This window comes from Lytechinus pictus, chromosome 9 (genome assembly GCF_037042905.1).
Source record: "Lytechinus pictus isolate F3 Inbred chromosome 9, Lp3.0, whole genome shotgun sequence".
In the NCBI taxonomy this organism is placed as follows: Eukaryota; Metazoa; Echinodermata; class Echinoidea; order Temnopleuroida; family Toxopneustidae; genus Lytechinus; species Lytechinus pictus.
Genome location: NC_087253.1, coordinates 3328647 through 3352145, shown reverse-complemented (window position 1 = coordinate 3352145; position 23499 = coordinate 3328647). Strand labels below are relative to the sequence as shown.

The 23499-nt window shown below is 37.0% G+C and overlaps 1 protein-coding gene across 4 annotated transcripts; it reads left to right on the top strand.

Moving 5' to 3' along the window:
- Nucleotides 1-2944: 2944 nt before the first annotated feature.
- Nucleotides 2945-23499, top strand: LOC129268902 (uncharacterized). 4 transcript variants are annotated; one of them, XR_010294624.1, is made up of 10 exons: nucleotides 2966-3235; nucleotides 7311-7492; nucleotides 8663-8771; nucleotides 9922-10074; nucleotides 10704-10809; nucleotides 12668-12809; nucleotides 15498-15680; nucleotides 18389-18476; nucleotides 19205-19921; nucleotides 20756-23499. XR_010294624.1 is itself a non-coding variant. In XM_064104486.1 (9 exons), the coding sequence occupies exons 2-9, from the start codon at nucleotides 7314-7316 to the stop codon at nucleotides 19319-19321; spliced, it is 1077 nt and encodes a 358-aa protein (XP_063960556.1). In that variant the 5' UTR covers nucleotides 2945-3235; nucleotides 7311-7313; the 3' UTR covers nucleotides 19322-23499. The 4 variants fall into 4 exon arrangements, 3 of the variants coding, with proteins under 3 accessions (XP_063960556.1, XP_063960558.1, XP_063960557.1); XM_064104486.1 differs by having other exon boundaries at nucleotides 2945-3235; nucleotides 19205-23499; XM_064104488.1 differs by having other exon boundaries at nucleotides 2965-3235; nucleotides 7314-7492; nucleotides 19205-23499.

Genomic DNA, 23499 nt, shown 5'->3' with positions numbered 1-23499 from the left:
CGAAAAACCGTATTGCCCTAGCTACAGAGCGACTAATAAATTTAACTCACATTCCGCGTCGCGGAACACATAAATAACCACCTCCCAGAGGTGGTTATGAGAAACCGTATTTTGCGCCGCGATGCGGTTTATCAATAAACCTTATCGCGTCTGTTTCAACGGAAGTTTTCCAGAATTCTGGATACTTACACGGGTAGTACCGTTTAACGATGCTCTGAAACACGCCGAATGGTGTCCTAAGCACTGTCTGATTCACAACTGTCAATCTAAACAAATTACCAGTTGCCATTGAAGGAAATCATGTAATTTGATTGACTGAACAATAATTACTCGCATTTGTTGTAGATTTAGTGACAGCAGTCATAATTTATCTATCATGATTGACCCATAATTTGACCTTTGCCAAAATAGCACATTCCCTTTATGCATTTATTCTGACTCAATTGTTTTGAACCATTTCCATGACAAATGAGAATGAAATAAAAATATATTTCTAAATTAAAATCATCATTTGTGAAACTTGCAGTTTATGTGTTGGTGGTCTGTGTTTGATGATTTTTTCTTCATATTTTAATTTTTGTCATCAATGAAGATGCTGATGTTGATGTGATACTTATAGGCATTATTGTCATTTTTTTGTTATAAACTACACATGAAATGGCCCATATAGGCTGATCTAACTTTGAGTTTTCAACTAAATTGCAATGATGTCAATATTGAATATGTGATAAGAATTTTTTATGATGATGATGACAATGATGATTTTGATAACTTTGATGATGATGATGTTTTGATGATGATGATGTTTTTGATGATGCCGCTTTTGATGTTTTGATGATGATGATGATGAGGATGCATGAGTAATGATTATGAGGATGACAATGAGACTACATGTGCAAATGTCATGTCGCTTTATGAGATGAAAATTAATAGAATATGGTGATGGATATGTAAATTCATGTAATCCCACCAAAAAAATCACCACCGTCAGCATTATTCACCATCATCATCATCAATCATCATCATTAGCAGCATCATCATATCATCATCATGCATCATCATCATCATCATCATCATGATCATCATCATCATCATCATCAATCATCATCAGCAGCAGCATCATTATATCATCATGCATCGATCATCATGCATCATCATCATCATCATGATCAGCATCATCATCGTGCACCACCATTCATCATCAATTCATCAGCATCATCATCATCATCGTGCACCACCATTCATCATCGTCTCCCAGGACCAAAATCCAATTGAAACCAGTTGGATTTCCAACTGGTTTCAATTGGTTTCAATTGGTTTTAACTGGTTTCAATTGGTTTTAACTGGAATTTAACAATTTCCAGTTGAAACCAATTGAAACCAGTTGGGCAACTGGAAATCCTAACTGGAACCAGTAGGGTAACTGGAAATGACTTCCAATTGGAAATGATTTCTAACTGGAACCAGTTGAGTAACTGGAAATCCCAACTGGAACCAGTTGGGCAACTGGAAATCCTAACTGGAAATCCTAACTGGAACCAGTTGGGTAACTGGAAATGACTTCCAACTGGAAATGATTTCTAACTGGAACCAGTTACTGGAAATCCCAACTGGAACCAGTTGGGCAACTGGAAATCCTAACTGGAACCAGTTGGGCAACTGGAAATACTAACTGGAACCAGTTGGGTAACTGGAAATGACTTCCAACTGGAAATGATTTCTAACTGGAACCAGTTGAGTAACTGGAAATCCCAACTGGAACCAGTTGGGCAACTGGAAATCCTAACTGGAACCAGTTGGGCAACTGGAAATACTAACTGGAACCAGTTGGGTAACTGGAAATGACTTCCAACTGGAAATGATTTCTAACTGGAACCAGTTGGGTAACTGGAAATCCTAACTGGAACCAGTTGGGTAACTGGAAATGACTTCCAATTGGAAATGATTTCTAACTGGAACCAGTTGAGTAACTGGAAATCCCAACTGGAACCAGTTGGGCAACTGGAAATCCTAACTGGAACCAGTTGGGTAACTGGAAATGACTTCCAACTGGAAGTGATTTCTAACTGGAACCAGTTGGGTAACTGGAAATCCTAACTTGAACCATGCAGTTGTGTAACTGGAAATCCTAACTGGTACCAATTGGGTAACTGGAGATGACTTCTAACAGGAAAGATGGGTAACTGGAAATGAATTCTAATTGGAACCAGTTGGGTAACTGGAAATAAAACTGGAACCAGTTGGGTAACTGGAAATGATTTCCAATTGGTTTCCAATTGGAAATTTTCCAGTTACCCAACTGGATCCAATTGAAACCAGTTAATTTGCATATTATCTGCCAGTGTGCACAGATTAATATTTTATGAGATCCATCATCATTAACAATGTATCTATTTAATTCTTTTCAATTTCAAGTGCCACACTTTTTAAAGATAAGTATTTAGAATACTTAGCAGTGAAAACCATGTTCATAAATGTTATAGATTATAATTAAAACAGATTAAAGGATAATTAGTACACCACTAACTGTTACCAAATTACATCAAATAAAAATACATATATTTGAAGATCTTCCTTATAATATATACATATGAAAGTCTGTATTTTATCAATGCCCTTTACATTGGTATTAATAGACATATAATACTGCTTCTGTGTTGGCAATTGAGCAATAGTTAGTGCAAATGCTAATTAATTTGTAACTAATTAAGTTCATTCCAATTAGTTCCAATTGGATCCAGTTGGAAACCAATTGGTTTCAACTGGTTCCAGTTGAAACCTGTTGCCTCCAATTGGTTTCAACTGGAACCAATTGAAACCAGTTGCCTCCAATTGGTTTTAATAGGGAAATTGGAACAACTGCACCAATTGCCAACTGGTTCCAGTTGCCCAATTGGTTTTAACTGGAACCAATTGGCAACTGGTTTTCAATTGGAACCAATTGGTTTTAACTGGAACCAATTGGCAACTGGTTTTCAATTGGAACCAGTTGTTCCAATTTCCCTATTGAAACCAGTTGGCCAACTGGTTTCAATTGGTTTTGCCCTAATTGGTTTTAACTGGATTTTGGTCCTGGGCTTCTTCACTCTTAGCGGAGTTTAGTTGCGCGCGGAGCTGAGCTGGAGAACCCCTCTAGCTCTTGGTTGTTAAAGGGTAATAAAGGTGTCCGTCCGGCAATAGGATACACTGCCATAATTGATTTTTCAAGGACATCTCGAATTAGACTCAAACAACCGTAAGTAAGTTTGCCATTATTATTATGAATTTCGGATGCCGCTAATATGATTGATTAACTTTATTGCCGATGTTTTTATTGAAGTGAATGCTGTGTTTTGATCAATAGATTCCGGCCGATGATGTTGACTTGATTTGGAATATCATGTTCGGTCCCATGCATGTATTATTGTGTAATGTGGAATCTACGAACAATGAAGTTGGGCCTCCATCATGTCCATGGCATTGATTATTGTGTAATGTGGAATCTACGAAAAATGAAGTTGGGCCTCCATGGCATGTATTATTGTGTAATGTGGAATCAAAGAAAAATGAAGTTGGGCCTCCATGGCATTGACATTGTAAAGTCGGAATTCTCTCGATCTCTTTACAAGAATTAGACTGCTATTTACTTAGTCAACTTAGTCAGTTAGTGTACGCCCGATTTCAAAAGTAACTCGAGTCTTAAACTAAGTATGACGGGGTGACCATAATTTGCGCACGTTTTACAAATGATCATGAAGTTGATTTGCAATAAAAAAATTCACAGTCACACTCAGTACTCACAGACAGACACAGTTCACACAAAAAAAGTCAAAATTAATCAAAATCATAAATACCAGACGGAAGGCAAGATTACAAAGTCAAATTCGCTTGACGGAATTATAAAGTAGGTCAAGGGTTTCACTCGTATTGCGATCTCAAAATTCCATGGCGATCGACTAGTGCCCGCTCGGCTGAAAAAGTGTCATAAAAAAATGTGTGTGATCTTAAATTAATTTGCGCACAATCATTTTGCAAAGCTTTACAAAAGGAATCAAGCAGACAAAGGTAAGATAATTATCAGATGGAGGTTAAAATGACAAAAATTTGGTTGGTATCACATTTTACTTACTTATTTAGAGACCTCTGCTTGCAAACTTTTTACTTGCACTACACTAGTTTAGTTTTGTTCAACTGCACCAAATGTCATGTGTTTTTGTGATTGCGGCCTCAGTCAAGTACAACTATACTCTGTAAAGAGGACTGTACCGTACTCAACGGAAGAAGAAGAAGAAACTGGCGATTTCTTGATGCTTGTCGAGAAGATCGGATTTTCTCAGAGCGGACGCAAAAGATAACAAAATTTGTTGATGTTTTGCCAATGTTTTCACAATTTGAGACCTATACCTTCAAGAAAAATACCATGTACTGAGTAATTTTGGGTCGCTTTTTCTGTTGGCGATATCAGTTTTTCAAGATATTAATTAGATTAAGAGATTTTCGACCGTGCGCAAAATTAGGTAACGCGCGAATTAAGGTCACACCACCACACAGGAAAAAACAACACGTTTGAAATTGTTGCAGTTTTTAATATTTATTTTCAGTGATTTTGACAGAAGTCGCAACCCATTTTTTTTCTTTTCTTTTTACTCGCGCAGAATTTGCCAGTGCAGATGTTGCTGGAATTAAATATTAAAGGAATATTGAACCAGTCAATATGAAACAGGAGAGAGTGTGGTGTCCATGGTGTCAGGAGAACATGTACATAGTCGACTATACCACCGGTACTACAGTGCTTATAAAAAAAACGGGACAGTTTTGAAAAGTCTATAAAAATTTGTTTCATTTTGATATTAATAGATGCTCTGAAATATTATCCTTGAAATGCCAGTAAAAAAAAAAAAATTGTGTTCATGCTTGAGCGAACATGGGACGTTTTTGTAGGGGGTTCAAAAAGAGGCTTGCGCCAAAATGGCACAAATTAGAAATTTGATGATCAGACTTCGTGCTAATCAGCAGACTTCCTCTTAACCTTTTCATTATCTTTGCCACAATTTTCAAATTATGCTGTCAAATTTCATTTACAAATTTGTTTATTTACTTGAATTATTTTCTTTTTTCATTTAAACTTCTTTTACCTTTGAATTTTCCTTCATAAGTTAGAAAAGAAGACTTTGTCAACCCAAGCAAGAAGGTTAACATTATTGATTGGGAAAACTGGTTATTATTCAAATCATTTTATTATGTGAAACAAATTAAGTTATGGTACCTTTAAAAAACATGATTCCTATTTTCAGGGGGTTATTGATTCCTTGACCAAGTTTAATTATGTGCTTGACAGGACAAACAGGTAAGGATTCATGTCTTTCAATAGCAATCATGTATTGAGTCAATTTTGAAGGAGCTAGATATGGCAGATCGGATAAAATGTATCAAAAAAGTTGTGAGCGAGTAAAGCGAGCAAACAAAAATTTCCACTTTTTTATTAAAATTTCCAATTTTGTGATAGATTTTGACATAATATTCAGAAAATAAATCATAATTCGCTTTCTATCTTTCCTTTTATTTCCTTTGCACTTTTTTAATTGAAAGGGGGGGGGGCACCCCGAGCCCCCGCCCATCTGCATGCCATTGTTCAGAGGCACCATAACCTTTGTAGCAAACAATGAAAGGATTTGAAAAAAAATACACTCTCTCACATACTTCGGTTGAAAAAAATTGTGTTTAATTGCTTAAAGAAGGAATATTCAAAGCTCAAAGAAAACATATTAAAAAGTAACAGGAACAGAACAATTCAAGCAAATAAACAGATTTGAAAATGAATTTTGACCGCATAATTCAAAAATTATGGCAATGAGAATGAAAAGGTTAAGAGGAAGTCTGCTGATTAGCAAGAAGTCCGATCATCATATTTATCATTTTATGCCAATTTGGCGCAAGCCTCCTTTTTAACCCCAGACAAAAACATTCCGTGTTCGCTCAAGCATGAACGAAACAATTTTTTTAAATGGCATTTGAAAGATAAGACTTCAGAGCACCTATTAACACTAAAATATAGACATCATAATAGACTTCAAATCTGTCCCTTTTTTTTATACACACTGTATAGCATAGCCATAGGCCTAGACTAGCTAGAGATATAAGTTTCTAACATTGAATTGTCACAAAACTATGCAATGTTTCCAATCGTCTTGCAGAGCTAAAGTTAGAGTAGAGCCATCACAATTTGCCCAGCAGCCAGCACCAAAGCTAACCTCTCATGAGTGTGAGTGACCCATCCCCAGAGCTAGAGATTGTGCAACTTCTACTAGTTGCACACCATTAGAAGTTCTACTGCACACTATTCGAAGTTGCCACCATTAGAAATTCTAATGGTGGCATAATACATCGGGCCAACTCTCCTTGCTCTTCCTGGCCTGGCCTAGGTCTACATGAACTTGAACTTTAATAAGTTCAGGTCTTTTATTTCGTAAAGAAGAGTCAGATTTTATTAGCTATCAAACCTTATCATGAGTCATATGGGAGTGGCCTTGTGACTTCAGTCATCTATGATGCACTCCAGCAAGATTTTGGGCGGAGCTTTGAGATGGGCGGGGTAATTTTAATGTAGGAGTAGCCTTAAATCAAAATCTTTAATATGTTTGTCTTTATTTCAGAAGATGGGTTCTTATGCATCCTTCTTGATTGCCGCAATCACTGCTGCAGTAACTTCGGTCATCTATGATGCACTCCAGCAAGATTTTGGGCGGAGCTTTGAGATGGGCGGGGTAATTTTAATGTGGGAGTAGCCATAAAATCTAAATTTTATGTTTGTGTTTATTTCAGAAGATTGGTTCTTATGCAACCTTCCTGATAACCGCAATCACTGCTGCAGTAACTTCGGTCATCTATGATGCACTCCAGCAAGATTTTGGGCGGAGCTTTGAGATGGGCGGGGTAATTTTAATGTGGGAGTAGCCATAAAATCTAAATTTAATGTTAGTGTTTATTTCAGAAGATGGGTTCTTACCCAACCTTCCTGATTGCCGCAGTCACTGCTGCTGACACTTCATTCATCTACGATGCACTCCAGCAAGATTTTGGGCCGAGCTTTTAGATTGGCGGGGTAATTGTAATGTAGGAGTATAGCCTTAAATCAAAATCTTTAATATGTTTATTTCAGAAGATGGGTTCTTATGCAACGTTCCTGATTGCCACAATCACTGCTGCTGACACTTCATTCATCTATGATGCACTCCAGCAAGATTTTGGGCAGAGCTTTGAGATGGGCGGGGTAATTGTATTGTGGGAGTAGCCTTAAATCAAAATCTTTAATATGTTTGTGTTTATTTCAGAAGATGGGTTCTTATGCAACCTTCCTGATTGCCGCAATCACTGCTGCAGTAACTTCGGTCATCTATGATGCACTCCAGCAAGATTTTGGGCGGAGCTTTGAGATGGGCGGGGCACTTGGTTTGATTGACAGGAAGGAAAACCTTAGCCTGGAGGAATACAATGAAAACTATAATGGAAAATGGTAAGTTTTACTTAACAAAAATTTGGAGATTGGTATGATCCTTTTTGAAGGAATCTACAGTAGCTTTGATTGCCAAAAGAAATAAACTCCATTCTGAGGACCCCCTCTTTTGCCCTAGTCTCACACAGACATTTGCGATCAAAAACAAGCTCAACAATGTCCAAAATAAACAGCATTTCTGCAGTGTATTTAATAGTTGTTCTTGGTTGCTCCTTTTTTTTATGTATCCTTCATTGCTATCAGAGACCCACAGTATAATCATACTGTTCAATTTGATTTGCACTACGTTGAGTATTGGGTAGAACAAGAAAGATATTTGAGCTTCAAGACACATCTGGGCCCCGTCTTACAAAGAGTTACAATTAATCCAATCAATCAGTGTCATAATTTTTTCCACAGGAATTTGCAAAATGTCCTTCCTAAACAAAGGAAAACACACCAAATTGTCAAGAAAACAATGACTTCATGGAGATACATTCACATCAAGGAACATTTTTGAACATATATGCATTTCATATGTTGACTTTGCTGGCTTGCCATAGTTGCAATTGATCGGATCAATTGCAACTCTTTGTAAGATTCAATTCAGTTCAATCTGTGTTGCAACCGTATACAAGGTTGGATTATGTACAGATATGCAGATGGGCCCCAGTTGAGGCTGTTCTAGAAATATTGCTTAATTGGATGTTGGGCAGGAAGTGGATAGAAAGGATAATTGTTGAGGTTCTTAGTAAAGAAAAAAAGGGAAAATTAGTCCCAAACGATTTTCATTCTTTCTCTATTCTTACATCCTCTACTATACATGTAATACAGGCTTAAAAGCAAACTGTTCATCATCTTCCTCTTTTTCTTCTACTTTACCCTTTTCTTTGTCAACTTCTTGTTGTTGTTCTGTATCCTTCCTTCGCTGTTATCAGAAATCCACAGCAAATTTCATTTACACTTCTATAGAATTTCATGTGAGAATAGAGTCGAGCAAGAAAGGTATCTTTAATATGCAGGAGCTTCAAAACACATCAGTTGAGACTCTGCAAGAATTGGTAAAGAATTCAATGTTGGGCAGGAAGTGGGCAAAATTGTTGAGGATCTTAATAAAAGTAAAAATTAGTTACCCAAACCATTTTCATTCTCCACTTAAATCTTACTTTCTCTACTAATACATTTCTGCAGGCCAGTTATTATCACAGATGTGGTCGGAAAGTGGAAAGCTAGTGGATGGAGTGAGAACTTTTTTACTCAGAACTTTGGAGATGAACACGTCACCCTGAAATCTGTTCAGGTGAGTGGTCATTTCTCAGGTTGATTGCCCCTAGGTTTATTCCGACTTTGTCTATTGATGTTTGGGGCAATTCCGTGAAATAATGAACCTTTTTGTACATCCGACCCCCATTTATCTCAAGTTTTACTTCACTTCATAAACTGACCAAGTCATGATCATTTGAGAGCATTACACACTGTCATAAGAACTAGAAATCAGAGACAGAAAATTTCAGGAATGTCTCACATACATTTTATGGAATTGCCCTTTGGTCATAATCCACATGGTATAATCCTAGATCCTATGATACAACCAGTTTGTCTCCTCACCATTTGGTCTAATTCCATTTACTCCATTACTCATTTGATTCGTTTTATACTGTATCCACTTTGTCTAAAACCACTTGGTCTATATGATTTGATGAACTTCTTTTTAACCAAGTAATACTTTGACAAAGGGCAAAATAATATTAAAGAATATCTGGGCATTTAGACCAAATTTATACTACATGTAGAAAAGGTGGGTTTAGCCACGATGACGATCTGACATTTAGACCATCAGTTAGTAGATCAATTGGATACAAACCATTTCAGTTGGCCATCATGGACCAGACATTTCACAAAATCCTCGCCTTTGGATGTAGGTGGAATGGTACGTAAGAAAACAGAGTAGCTCAGGAAGGATGCTGAATGGAGGCCCCATGTAGAGTAGACTCCAAGAGTGAACACCTTTGCATGTTAACTTTTAACATACCACATTGATTTGTATTAAAAAAGAGTGGATTTTCTTTTTAATCTTTACAAAAAATATGGAAAAGACTGATATGGAAATTAATCCACATACACAATACAAGAATCAGTTTTGTCTTGCAAAGCCTGTACTGCCAGCTTCAGAGAGAAAATTTATTATGATAGCATCTAGATAATATGTAAAATTGCACGAAAACGTGTCCATGGCATGCTAAGGGTTGAGAACCCAGCGTAGTGGTCCACCTGCACATTCCCAAGCAGTTACATACATATATCTGGAGGAGAGACCTTCAGGTCACAGTGATTCAATTTGCTTTTCACTTCCCAGCCAAACCTGATTCACCTAAAAAAATTATAATGATAAATAAACATTTCACAAGTCTAGACACTTCAACCCGTTCATTTCTGTCATATTTTTACAGTCAAAACTAAAAGATGCCTCAAGCAGTTACACGACCCTGCAGCACTTTGTGAAGCTGAAGAAGAGTGCAGGAAGGAAAGATCGATGGCTTTATGTCGAGGACGAGATCTTTATACCTCGTAGGCCATCTTTAAAGGAAGATATCGGACAAGTGGTGAGTCAACACATAGAGGAAAATTGCAGTATCTTTTGATCCTGATGACTAGCAATTCTGACAGTCCTTCCCAAAACCAAAATAAGTTGCAAGGGGCCCGTTACATAAAACTTTTGCCATAAAAAACTCTGGCATTTTTTATTTGCCAGAGTTTTTTAAAATGTAATTTTTAATGGCATAATTTTGTTTGCCAGAGTTTTTGTTTATTTGCCAGAGTTTTTTTATGGCAAAAGTTTTATGCAACGGGTCCCAGGAAAGTTCTCTGTAATAGCCAAAATAGTTATTTAGTCTTCAACATGTAGAATGGTTATATTAGCTTTTCTGAAAGATTATATTTCTTCTTCATACTGTTAAGATTTGAAGTTTTTTAGCTGAATGAAAAATAAGATAAAGGGTTTCTTCGACACCATTTTTCCAGACAGCTTGTTTTACAAAATCCAACCAGCAGTTGAGTGTAAACTTTCAATTTGAAGCCATCATGGTGATTGAGTTTGGGACCCAAAATTGACTTGCAACTGATTACAAATTTTGTTGTAACACTCCAAGTGTTAATCAAGTCTATATAAAACTGTTTGCAAATAGCAATTGATTGTAGGACGTAATCGCATCTTTTTATGTTACATTTTCAGATGTATCTTGAGGAGGATTTCTTCCAGCTATTCCCTGAAGAAATTAGACCTTGGAATGCCATGATGCTATGGGGTACTGCTTACTCAAGATCGGCGCTACATATAGGTTAGACCAAAAGCTTCAGTCTCTGCTTCGTTGTCTGTTCTTTCTTCTCCTCTATAGACTTCACTACTCCACCTATGATATAATATAATATAATATAATATAATGTAATGTAATGTGATGTGATGTGATGTGATGTGATGTGATGTGATGTGATGTGATGTGATGTGATGTGATGTGATGTGATGTGATGTGATGTGATGTGATGTGATGTGATGTGATGTGATGTGATGTGATGTGATGTGATGTGATGTGATGTGATGTGATGTGATGTGATGTGATGTAATGTAATGTAATACAATACAATACAATACAATACAATACAATACAATACAATATAATATAATATAAAATAATAGTAATATGTCCATTTATATAGCGCAGTTACTATGTGCATATACTCAACTGCGCTTTGATACTTGGTATCATATTATTACCCCGGCTGTAGCTAAGCCACCATATTAATAGGCGCTAAAGCGTTCAAGGAAAAATCCTACCGGGTACCCATTCACCTCACCTGGGTCAAGTGCACCACAATGTGGATAAATTTCTTGCCGAAGGAAATTACGCCATGGCTGGGATTAGAACCCACGACCCTCTGTTTTAAAGTCCGGAGACTAATCCACTGGGCCACAACACTCCATAGACTGAAGTCTTTCTTACAATCTGTACAGGGAACCCGTGCCCCAACCCAAAGCTTTTGATTTGTTTGAATGCACAGCACCCTAATGCAGGGCGCGATAGGAAAAAGGAAACCGTAATTCAGTAAAAAAAAATTGCCATAATAGTAATAATAATAATAATAATGCAGTTCTTATGTGGCGCATTTCAGACCTGAAAGGACTCTCAATGCAATTTACAGAAATAAAATTATACAACATAAGGAATTACTTAGAATAACATTTAAACAACATCAACATTAATCAGCTACATATGGCATAAGTTTTGGGAAAGGTCTATTTAAATGCTTCATTAAAGAGAAATGTTCTAAGTTGGGATTTGAAAAGTCCAGGATTATTTTGTGATCGGAGAGTACTGGGGAGGGAATTCCAAAGGGTTGGGGCTCTGTCGATCCTCTTAAGAGGAAGCATATCTTTTCATTCGCGTACATAAAGCAAATTTATGATTATGACAGCAAAAACTTTCACTGGATTATGATTTTGTTTTTTTCTGGGACGCACTGTAGTGGGATTAATGCTCAAAGATGGATGCGCCACAAACTTTTTACAAGTTGCCTTACAACACTTCTGGCAAGTAAGGCTTGCATGTAAGATGAAATTTCTACTGATGCCTCAGCTGAGTGATTTCTTCGTCAAAGGACGTGATTAGTTTGAATACCCCATTTTTAGTCTAGATGTTTGTAAATGCTAGGCTAAAAAAAGGTTGCTTGCTATTCTTCTAGGATTGATCAGTTTCCATTATACTTCTTCCATTTTACCAGAAATTAGAAAAAAAAATGTACCTCTTGTCTTCCAACTAAAATTATTCAGCCATGCGTGGTGTCAGTGGCACAAGTAAGGTATTGATAAAATGATAGAGTTGTCCTTTCATAATCTGGTAAATATAATCCAGGTAGTAAAAGAATTTCTCAAATTTGCTTAGATTCAAGAGAACTCTCCTTTGTAAAAATGAAAATGCTGCACAAAAAGCAATTTTGTGGATCAATTTGTGATGCAATACCAGGAAAAATAAATCATAATATCCATTACTTTTTTTCTTACTAGCCTATTTTATTTAGATTACCCTTATTTTGATACGCACTGTAGATGCCTTTTTGTATATTTTTCCTTCTCGCTTCTCCCCTACCTTTTTCATAATGTACTAAATTGGAATGTATGACTCATCTCTCTTGTTTATATAGACCCATATAACTGGACAGGATCTAATGCAGTGATATGGGGTAAGAAGCGATGGAAGCTATACCCGCCGGGTCAAGATGACTTGCTCTACGCTAAAACGAACCCTAACTCTGGATTTCCTCTCAATTGCCATACATATACAAGGTTAGTATCATCATCTGTTTATCTAATAAAATGTCTTTAGTCAGATGGGTGCCAGCTTTAAGGGGATTTGATAATTATTTTGCTGATCTCAGACCTTGAGAAAAGCATTTGAAATGGCTGTGACCAGAGAAATAAGGGGAGAGCAAACTTCTGTTACCACTGAGAAATTCTCTGAAAATTCTGCTTTTCCTCTGGCAACTGTCAGGCCAGGGAAAAATTAGATTATGACCATAAGCAGAGCTGCAAACCAGTACGTTTTTGGCATATTTAGTACATTTTTGCCTTTTTTTTTTTTACATTTTTTTATATACAAAATCGTAATTTATTGAGAAAAATCATCTCTATATGTTTCTTTTTCATGAAACTTAACACAAATATGGTTATTGGATCAATGTAATTTCAGGTAACTTGTTTTTTTTTTCAATCATTTTGTTAAAACCAGGGTGACATATATACAAATGTTTCAATGTTTTTTTTTTCATCTGCAAGAGCAGTGCACATTTTAGCTTGCATGGAGCTTGAGCTCCGCGATGAGCGCACACCACGCATGAAATATTATGAAATACAGTTTTTTGGGGAAAAATACAGTTTTTTTTATCACAGAATACAATTTTTCATTCCCAGAGGTTGGCAGGTCTGCATAAGGCAATTTCCAGCGGCATTACATAACGTCTGTTGTTCATACATGTTGTTCTTACCTCTACTCTACAAGTAGGTGATTAATGCTCCGAACGGTGTCAGATTCCCCATGAAATCACACGATAATCTTCTTTTAAAATAATATCATTATTAGTGATCATGATGCTTGAGACTAGTAAGAATGAATTCTTCCAAGTAAATACGTTCATTTTTCTATGAAACAGCACATGGCAGCAGATATTGACTGAAATTTCGTCCAAATACTTTTAATAATTATACATTATTCATACAATACTTTTGATAATTATAATGATGGACAGTGTGTTATAATTTGCCAAATCAAGTCTGCGGAGAGTTCAAGCTGTATAATCAGAAGAAAAATGTATAGGCCTATACAGAAAGAACTAAAACATGAGTCTGAATAAAATTAGGAATAGGATGCATTGTGTGAGTTTCTAATGCATCTGCATAAATTTATTCATGGAGATATGCCAGATCAAAATTATTTTCCCATAAATTTGCCTCAATGGGCATTTTCATTTACCAAAAATATCAACAAAAGTTTTATGTTTTAACATGCTTCATATCAAAATAAATTCCTTTCTTTTCCCATTTACTTCATAAATGTATCATCCATCTAGATTGAATTATGAAAACAGACAAATCAAATCAATGAAAGTTTGAGTAAAATCGATAGATATGAGAATTTGAATGTTGACATCCCTATGAGTGATGTGGACATCCTACCATTGGCAGTGCAACCAACATGTTTGATGTCACACATGGACAACTCCCCAATTGACTCCTGTATCAACTCTTTCCATACACCAGGGATGGTATTCTGGAACACTGTCATAACTTTTGTCATAAATTTTGTCATTTCTCTCCGAGATGTGACATCGCTATGATTGTCACAAATCGGTATTCTGAACATTGTCTTTTCCTTGTCATATCTCTCTAAGTTCCCGCCCATCTTTTCGGAAGCAAATCAATCAAAATCAACATTAGTTCCTAGTGGGAGCCCTTCTAGCCAATAGGAAGGCCCCATGGCAGGTAGGGCATATCCCCAATACAGTTGCTGGCATCGCGCAACTACGCGTATATTGATGCGCTTAATTACAAAGAGAGACAGGGAGCTGTGAAGGCTTTTAGAGGAGAAGTAGAAAAAGAAGGAAAACAGAGAAAAAAAGGAGGAATTAATATGTAGGGCCTAACTAATTGTAGCATGAGAATATAATATTGAAAATTGTCATGGATGATGAGTGAAACTAATACCACAATCTAATCTGAATGATATCATTATATGCTTGACATTCAGTCGGCAGTGTATCGGGTTATTTGGTACAAAAAGATATGACAAAAATTATGACTGCTACCCCCGTCATAACTTTTGTCATATCTTTTGCTTGTAAAAAAAGGATTACGCGCATTTAAAGCCGCGTATTTTTGGTGCGCGATAAAGAGAAGAGACAAAATTTATGACAATTTTTGTGACAACATTTATGACATTCACCAGAATACCGATTTTGTCATATCTCTGAGAAAAGATAAAATATGGAGAAAAGACAATGTTCAGAATACCGCCCCAGGTTTTTTTTTTCTTTTCATGGTAGGACATTTAATAGAGGTTTCACAGATACATGTATATCATGGACAAAAATGTCAAGTACTTTAAGTGAGCAAAAATTAATGGTAATCAATACTTGATATGATCACAATGTGAATTCATATACTTAAGAGGAGTTAAACCCAATACCACCGGACCGGGCAGGAGGTGGAAATCTTCAATCACTGCAAATGGGATACTTGTGTGACATCACAAATCTTATCATTGTCAATGGGATGATCTCCAGAGCATGCTGTATGAGTGATCTCAACATTCAAATACTAAATAACTTTCTCATTGTTTGTCCAATTGTTCTTGAACTGTCATTGGTCTTATTCTTTGATTCTTCTGTTATCATACAAGCTTACTTCTTCCAAGGATTTTATTTTCCCTTAATAGAATTGTTATTGTTTATGGATCATATTTTTTTTTGTCTTCTTCAGTCCTGTTGATGCCTTCGATCCAGATCTAGATGCTTATCCCAACTTTGCCAAAGCAAGAGCTTTACACATTGAACAACATCCCGGTGAACTCTTGATCATTCCTTCAGGGTGGTTTCACCAAGCTTTCAATGTCCAAGAAACCTTCGCTATCAGCAGTCAAGTCATGGACCTTGCAAATTATAAGTAAGATATTTTTTGTTGGATCACTCTGTATTCCAAAGTTGTGAATAGGATATTTCATGGAGCACCGTGTGTCTCCAATGTGAATTCATTTGTTATACATGTAAGAAGTCAAATTATGAATGAAGTACTTTTTATGGACCACTCTATACTCCTTAATTATCAATAAGATATTTTCCTGAAGCTCCCTGTTTCTCCAATACAGAGCTGCCAACCAGTATTATAAGTAAGATATTTGTCTTGGATCACTCTGTATTCCAAAGTTGTGAATGGGATATTTCATGGAGTACCGTGTGTCTCAAATGTGAATTCATTTTTATTCATGTAAGAAGTCAGATCACAGTCCTTGAAAATTATGAATAAAGTACTTTTTTATGGATCACTCTATACTCCATAATTATCAATAAGATATTTTCCTGAAGCACCCTGTTTCTCTTTAAAGGTGAATTGACCTGCTATCAGCAGCGTAGTCATGCACCTTGCAAGTCATATGATATTTTTCTTGGATCACTCTGTACTCCTAATTAATGTAAAAAGATATTTTCCAGGAGTACCCGATTTTTCTAATGATAATTGATATGCTTTCAACAGTCAAGCCATGGACCTTACAAATTATAAGAAAGATACTTTTATCTGACCATTCTGTACTCAATACTGATTACAATGTAAGTAAAAGACTTTCTGTTTCACCTGTTTGTTGAGAATAAAAAAAAAAATTCTATTAAACGGGGACCTTCCAAATCATAAGTAAACTATGTTTTTCTTGCATTGCCCATTATGCTTTTGAAACTACATGTATAAGTAAAATGCCTGTCTATGAGCAGCCCTGTTCATGCTACAATCTGGGTAGCATTTCATGAAAGGACTTGTCGGACGTTTCATCTGACAAGTCCTGTTTTATCCGACAGTTATCATAGTAACAGTGCTTCTCAGCCAATCAAAATCAGGGAAAGTTGTCAGATCAGGGGAGCGTTTCATGAAAGGACTTGTCGGACGTTTTCTCCGACAAGTCCTATTTTATCCGACAGTTACTATAGTAACAGTGCTTCTCAACCAATCAGAATCCAGGAAAGTTGTCAGATCTGACAACTTGTCGGACGAAAATATTGATGAAACGCCCCCCTGACAACTTGTCGGATGAAAATGTTGATGAAACGCTCCCCAGATAGAGACATTTGCTATTGGGAGTCAAGTCATGGACCTCCCAAATTAAAAGTAAGATCATTTTTGTGGATCACCATGTACACGTCCCAGAATGTAAAAAAAACACTTATTTTGTTTCGCCATAGTTTTTTCAAAGTCATTTCATCGCCTTGCTTGCAAAAAGGTGTCGATTGCCGTATCCGGACATCTACCCCCTGGACATCCACCCCCCGGACATCCACCCCCCGGACATCCACCACCCGGACATCCACCCCCCGGACATCCACCCCCTTAGGACATCTACCCCCTAGGACAAGTACCCCCTAGGACATCTACCCCCCCCCCCCGACATCTACCCCCTGGACAAGTACCCCCCGGACATCTACCCCCCGGACATCTACCCCCCGGACATCTACCCCCCGGACAATTACCCCCCGGACATCTACCCCCCGGACATCTACCCCCCGGACATCTACCCCCGGACATCTACCCCCGGACATCTACCCCCCGGACATCTACCCCCGGACATCTACCCCCGGACATCTACCCTCCGGACATCTACCCCCTGGACATCTACCCCCCGGACATCTACCCCCCCGGACATCTACCCCCCCCGGACATTTACCCCCCGTATCCAAAATATCCGTGAGTAGAAGCCCGGTGGTAGCGTGTCTGGGGGGAGGGGGTAAATGTCCAGGGGGTAAAGGTCCGGGGGGTAGATGTCCGGGGGGTAAATGTCCGGGGGGTGGATGTCCGGGTGGTAGATGTCCGGGGGGTGGATGTCCAGGGGGTAGATGTCCTAGAATCGTCGATTGCGATTTTCCTTTCATGTACAGCTGGCATAAAGACGTTGGCTTAAGAGAGCTCGACATGTATACAAAATATGCCTGACCGACAGGAAAGAAAATTGAGGAACGCATAAATTTAATGCCCTCCTACATCCAGGAGATGATTTGTGTGTCGACCCATAGAAATATGTTTGTGATCATTGCATATATTGAATTGATCTCTCTTTTCTTTGATGAGTTCTACATCTTACACTGGTTCATTATATCCAACTTTAAAATGATAGTTCTTGTAGACTTTCTTTTTCTCATTAATCAATCTGATGACCACAAACAGCATAGGAAATGCAATAATGAGACAGGCAATTTCGCCCTCATAATCTCGCCTTTAATATTCCCCCAAAATGCATGTTTGGGGCGACCATTCTTTCTAGAGTGGCTCCAAGGTCTGTCAGAAACAATATATAAGATAGAAAATCAATATTTAACTATGGCAGAATAATGATATTTGCTTTTACTGCATAATTGCTTGTTACCCCAAAAAGTAGTCTTTAAAATGAAAAAAATCTGCAATCACCCCAATGAGGACAAAAAGATACCCCCCCCCCAAGAAAAAAAATAAGAATAAAATGAAATTAAATTAAGTTAAAAAAATTATAATAAAAATAAAATAAATAAATACAAATTATGTCCTACCTAGACCACAAATAAACTATTTGTGTACAGTTGTGAAAATTTGTCAAATATTGAAATAGTTTTTCATTGTTTTTCTTTCTTTGACAGAATTATTCTTGAAGAGATAGCCAAAGCAGGTCATTTTGCACAAACCAAGCTTCATTCATTATATGAATCCATTACACCCTCAAAACAGGTGAGTTTTGTTTCCTTCATTATTCCAACCTGGGGCTTAGTATGGGGAATACCTATCTAATAATATATATACTGACCACCCTCTTGCTTTTCTAAAGATTTGATATTATGGTTATTTAGGGGATGACCCAGACAAGGATATTTTGCTATTGTTATCCCCCTCCATCTACTTGTATATTTTCTTTGTATTTTGTTTTCTTTCTGTATTCAATTTTTTATTCAAGTTTGTATTCAAGTTTTCTTATCAGTACTGGAAAATGAATTGAATTGAATTGGAGAATGCCAACTTGTCTTTTTTCTTTTCTGAATAAATGTTCCTGAATATGATGTTTGTTGGCATTTTTTTTAGGGGGGGTGGGGGAGGTGGAGGAAAAAAATTGTTTAATTGTTTATCATATAGTATGCCTGGGACGTATGTTTTTATATTTAATTTTTTTTCTGTGGGTACACTTTGCCAATTACATAAGCTAAGTAAGGTTTTTTTTCAGGGTGGGCTGTGTATGGTGACTTCAATGATATTATATCGTATATGGTATTTGATGATATGCCAAGCCCCCATCACAATTAACTCAGATTAAAATTGAGAAGAATATGATAAGATTTCTAGATTATACATCGACATGCATGTTTGCGTTCACAAGTGAACAAGCAGCTATGACATCATGAATTTATAAACAATTAAGAAAATGCTTTCAAATTTATTTTGATTATTTTAATCTTTTTTTACAGGTGGAAGCCGCTATGAAACTCATTCCACAGCACGTCATCGATAGAGGGCGCACTGTACTGGACATCGCCATCAACCAACTGACCTTGCAAGAGTCGATGCAAAGCAAATATTCATGATGCAGAATACTATTCCATCTACCATCCCCTATTTTTTGAAGTTCACATCACCCCACGCGATATTCTGCAATACGGCTCTGACAACCTCTTTTCTGGTATCAGCTTTTTGTATTATGCTTTTTACACGTTTTCTTAACCCCGTACTATTACTAACCCTTCAATCCCCTACTATTTTCCCCCTTTTTTTTACACAGGCCAAATTTTCTGCCTAACTCGGCTAATGAAATGCTTGCCTTTCCCACACAAAATACAGTAATCCTGGACAAGTGGTACACATTCATGAGTACTTTTCTTTGACTGGACAAGAGCAATGGCTCTGTTGCCTCTAGGGCATACATTGACACCCTCCTTGGCTTGGAGAGGATTCTTTTCCCACTAGCGACTCTTAACCCCAAACCATCACTCTTAACACTGCAATTGCTCGGCTAACCCTGCTATTTTGCAGGGCCGAATAATCCCGTTCTATAGATTGGGTTAGCCCACTTTGCGAAAACGCTCGGCAAAAAAAACAAAGTGAGCTAAGCTTAACCCTGTACTATAGGTGAGGCTAAATTGACTTATAGCCCACTTTGTCGTACAGGGTTAATACATTTGTTGCTAGTGTAAAAAACCAATATTATAACCATAGGCAGCGATCCTGGGGGATGTGTCCCTTGGTAGAATTGCAAATTTAGAGCGGCCCATTCAGCGTGTTTCTATAAAGAATTATTAAAAACGGTATCCCCCTTAACCCATCCTGTGTCTACAGAGTGAATAATCCGATTAACTCACATTGCGCGTCGCAGAACACGGCAATAACCACCTTTCAGAGGTGATTATGAGGAACCGATTTTGCGCGATGCGGTTTATCAATAAACCGCATCGCGTCTGTTTCAACAGGGAAGTTTTCCGGAATTCTGGATAATTACATGGGTAATACCATTTAACGAGTCTCTGTAGAAACACGCCGATTTATAATTGGTGTTTTGTCTTAGACAGTCTCAGATTAGACAGAGAGGTTTACATGCATAATCAGCCGAGGCAGAGACGAGATGCACAATCACAGTCTTGAGATGCAGACACGTTTTGAGATACTCAATGCTAACTGAAGTATTAAAGACAGGGGCCCGTATTCTGAAGTCAGGTTTAACTTTAATAGACCACGGTCTAACTCTGTACTAAAATTATGGGAAGCCAAGAAATAAAAAATTAAGTTTATATTTCTTATGTGTATTATTTTGTTTCCTATTGCTTTCATAATGAAGAAAATACTTCAGTTATCATTCCCAGACAACTATGAACAATTTGGGTGTCAGATGAGTTAATAAACTGAATGTTTACTGTTAGAGATTTTATTATGCTCCAATTGGCTTTTCATACTTAAACCACAACTTTAAAAACCCGACTTCAAAATACGGGCCACTGAGATTTACCTTAGTTTTTAATGTCTGCGAGAAACAAGACATTGCCTTCGAGACAGACCCACACCCAGACGTTAGCATCTGAGATCAATATGAGACTCACAATCTCCGTCTGGAGACATGTCTCGGTACACTATTACAAGTAATATTCCTGCTGGGCAGCATTGCATGAAAAAAAACTTGTGTGACCTGTTTTTTTCTGACGAGTCTCTTTTACTGACTTTTACCAGAGTAAAAGTGTTCCTCTGTTAATCAAATTCAAGGAAGATTGTCAGATCTGACAACTTGTTCGATGACAAATAGTGATGAAATGTTCCCCAGAGTTGACCCAGGATTCGAGCTTTGGACTACAGAATCATTTATTAACTTTCACAAGTAGATCTGTGGATTTGGGCACACACCTCATTCCTCCTTGTCTTCTTATCAGTCACTGCATGGCATGGAAGATAACTGTGACCTTGTCTGAAGCCAAGAACAGGGCAAATAGAAGGCGGGGTATCAATTTCACTTGATAATCACTACCTAAGAGATAACTTTAACCTTGTCTATAGCCAAGAACAGGGCAAATAGAAGGCAGGGTATCATCAATTTTTACTTGATAATCACAACCTAAGTGATTGTTTTGCCAATTTTCTAGTAGGCTTTTTAGTTAATGCTGTATGTGAGCTAGTTTTGTACTTTATATTTTAAGTCTTGTATTTTTGTAGAAATTCAAGTACATGTATGTGCAATTATTTAACTTTATATATATATAATTTTTGACAGAGGGATAGGATTTTTTTTGTATTATACTTAACCGATATTTCTTTTTCACCAAAAGCACCCTTGATTTTCTTGCCAATTTAGATATTTGCTAACAGTTACATTTAATGATATTGAATATTCCATGTTTGTGATGCTTATTTATCCCCTAAATGGCTCTATAAGATGTTATGGATGTTTTTATTCATGTGACTCCGGATTTGAAAACTAGAGAGGGTGAAAATTTGCCTCTATCTATGACTAAAGGATGCATGATATGATGACGATATTGAAATAATAATAATATACCAAGATACACATCGATGTACCTAACTTTAGTCTTTTAGAACAGTAGAAATCTGTTTGACGTTGGTGAAAATTTTACTTTAAATAGGAAGATTCACATGTTTGCCATAATCTGGGCACTGTTACATTACTGTTATAATCGATTGTACAATTAAGCGTAACTGTAAATGTATGGAAATCATGTACAAAAAGTTACAATTAATTGTTATTGTCAGTCGTATCTGTTTATGTTAAATCCCCTTGGTCTGATAAATTGCTCTGACATGGACAATTATTTGACCTATAGAATGGTGACTTATAAAGACTAAACCTGTATGTACTACTAGTATTGCACACTCTTATCTGTGACTGCCCTATTCCAGCTAGGCTTTTGCCGTTGACCCTTATGCCGTTTTCATACTGAAGGCGAAGTTACATTACACCCCCTTTCAAACTGGCAAACTCTGCAGCGTTGTATCCGCAGTCGTTTCCGTGGTTTCCAAGCAAGTTCGCGCCATATGTGTGGCATGAGGAATCTCCCCCATGCGGAAATGAATGAAGTTACGCATAAAATAGGCGATAACGCATTTCCAGTGCGGACTAACTCTGTAACCCTCTTCTTGAAGTGGGTTGAGTACTCTGCTTAGAATCCGGATCGAAATAACACTAGAATCTTCATACTCATTCCACAGCAAGTGGAGTAACTCCACTTCGGCTGTCAGTATGAAAGTGGTATTAGTAAACTTAAAGGACAAGATTCTTGCTCTTATGATATTACCCTTTCTTGTCAGCAAACTTTCATTAGAATTTGAAGCCTTTTGACCACTTTCAAGTGAAACACGGGCCTTCCAGCAATTGCACATTTGAAAGAAAAAAATCTAAATTCCTAACACTCCAACCTTTGGTATAGAATGTTTTTCCTATATCTCGTAAAAAATCTCTATTAATAATTTGGGATGTAAAAAAATAAAAATGGAAATCATTTAATGTTTAAAATAGATATCTGAAATATAAATACATTTGATCGTATGCCCAGCAGCCACTGTGCAACGCCAAATCAATATCGCCCTTAAATCGTTGAACGCCAAACAGGGTAGCAGCAACTCTTATCTTTTAACGTCCTTTGGTCTGACGCGGCCAGGGTTGGAACTCCTGACTTCTCGGTTGTGAGACGGTTGCTCTGCCAACTCACTCCATACACAATGTTTTACGTTCATTTGTTTTTTTTCAAAAGCAAAATTATCCATATATATTATTTATAAAGGTTCAAAGGTCTTTCTAGGATCTTATTGCATTACAGTCTTAGCCTGGTTAGTAATTCTGGTGTACCCTTCAATCTGATTCATTAGAGGAACATGAAGCCATAAACACACATTTGAAATTCCCATGCATTGCAATATTACCAGTACTATTTGTGATTTGAAAATATATGTGGTTCGAAAAACCTGTGCTGGAACACAAAGCAAGGAAACCAAAAATGTTCATATTTTAAAGTATTTCATCGTTATAAAGCCTAAAGCTGCTCTGCAGTGGGGTCTTACTATCACATCAGAATTTGTAACTAAATTCACAAAATTTATCTGATTTTGTTTATGCGGATACTTTGCAGGTCTCATTAATATATTATCCTACTCCACCATACTGTTTGAAGAGAAGTATTAGTACCTTGACAAGTCCATCCTTGATGTAAGTTATTTGTATTCACTATGTTTCATAAACATGAGTGCAATAAATATTTCATTATTTATTAAA

Excerpts from the sequence above, each read along its gene's own strand:
- LOC129268902 (XM_064104486.1), top strand. The coding sequence starts at position 7,314 with ATGGGTTCTTATGCAACCTTCCTGATTGCCGCAATCACTGCTGCAGTA. Across the intron at positions 7,493-8,662 it reads GAAAACTATAATGGAAAATG|GCCAGTTATTATCACAGATG; the intron begins GTAAGTTTTACT and ends ACATTTCTGCAG. Across the intron at positions 15,681-18,388 it reads ATGGACCTTGCAAATTATAA|AATTATTCTTGAAGAGATAG; the intron begins GTAAGATATTTT and ends TTTCTTTGACAG.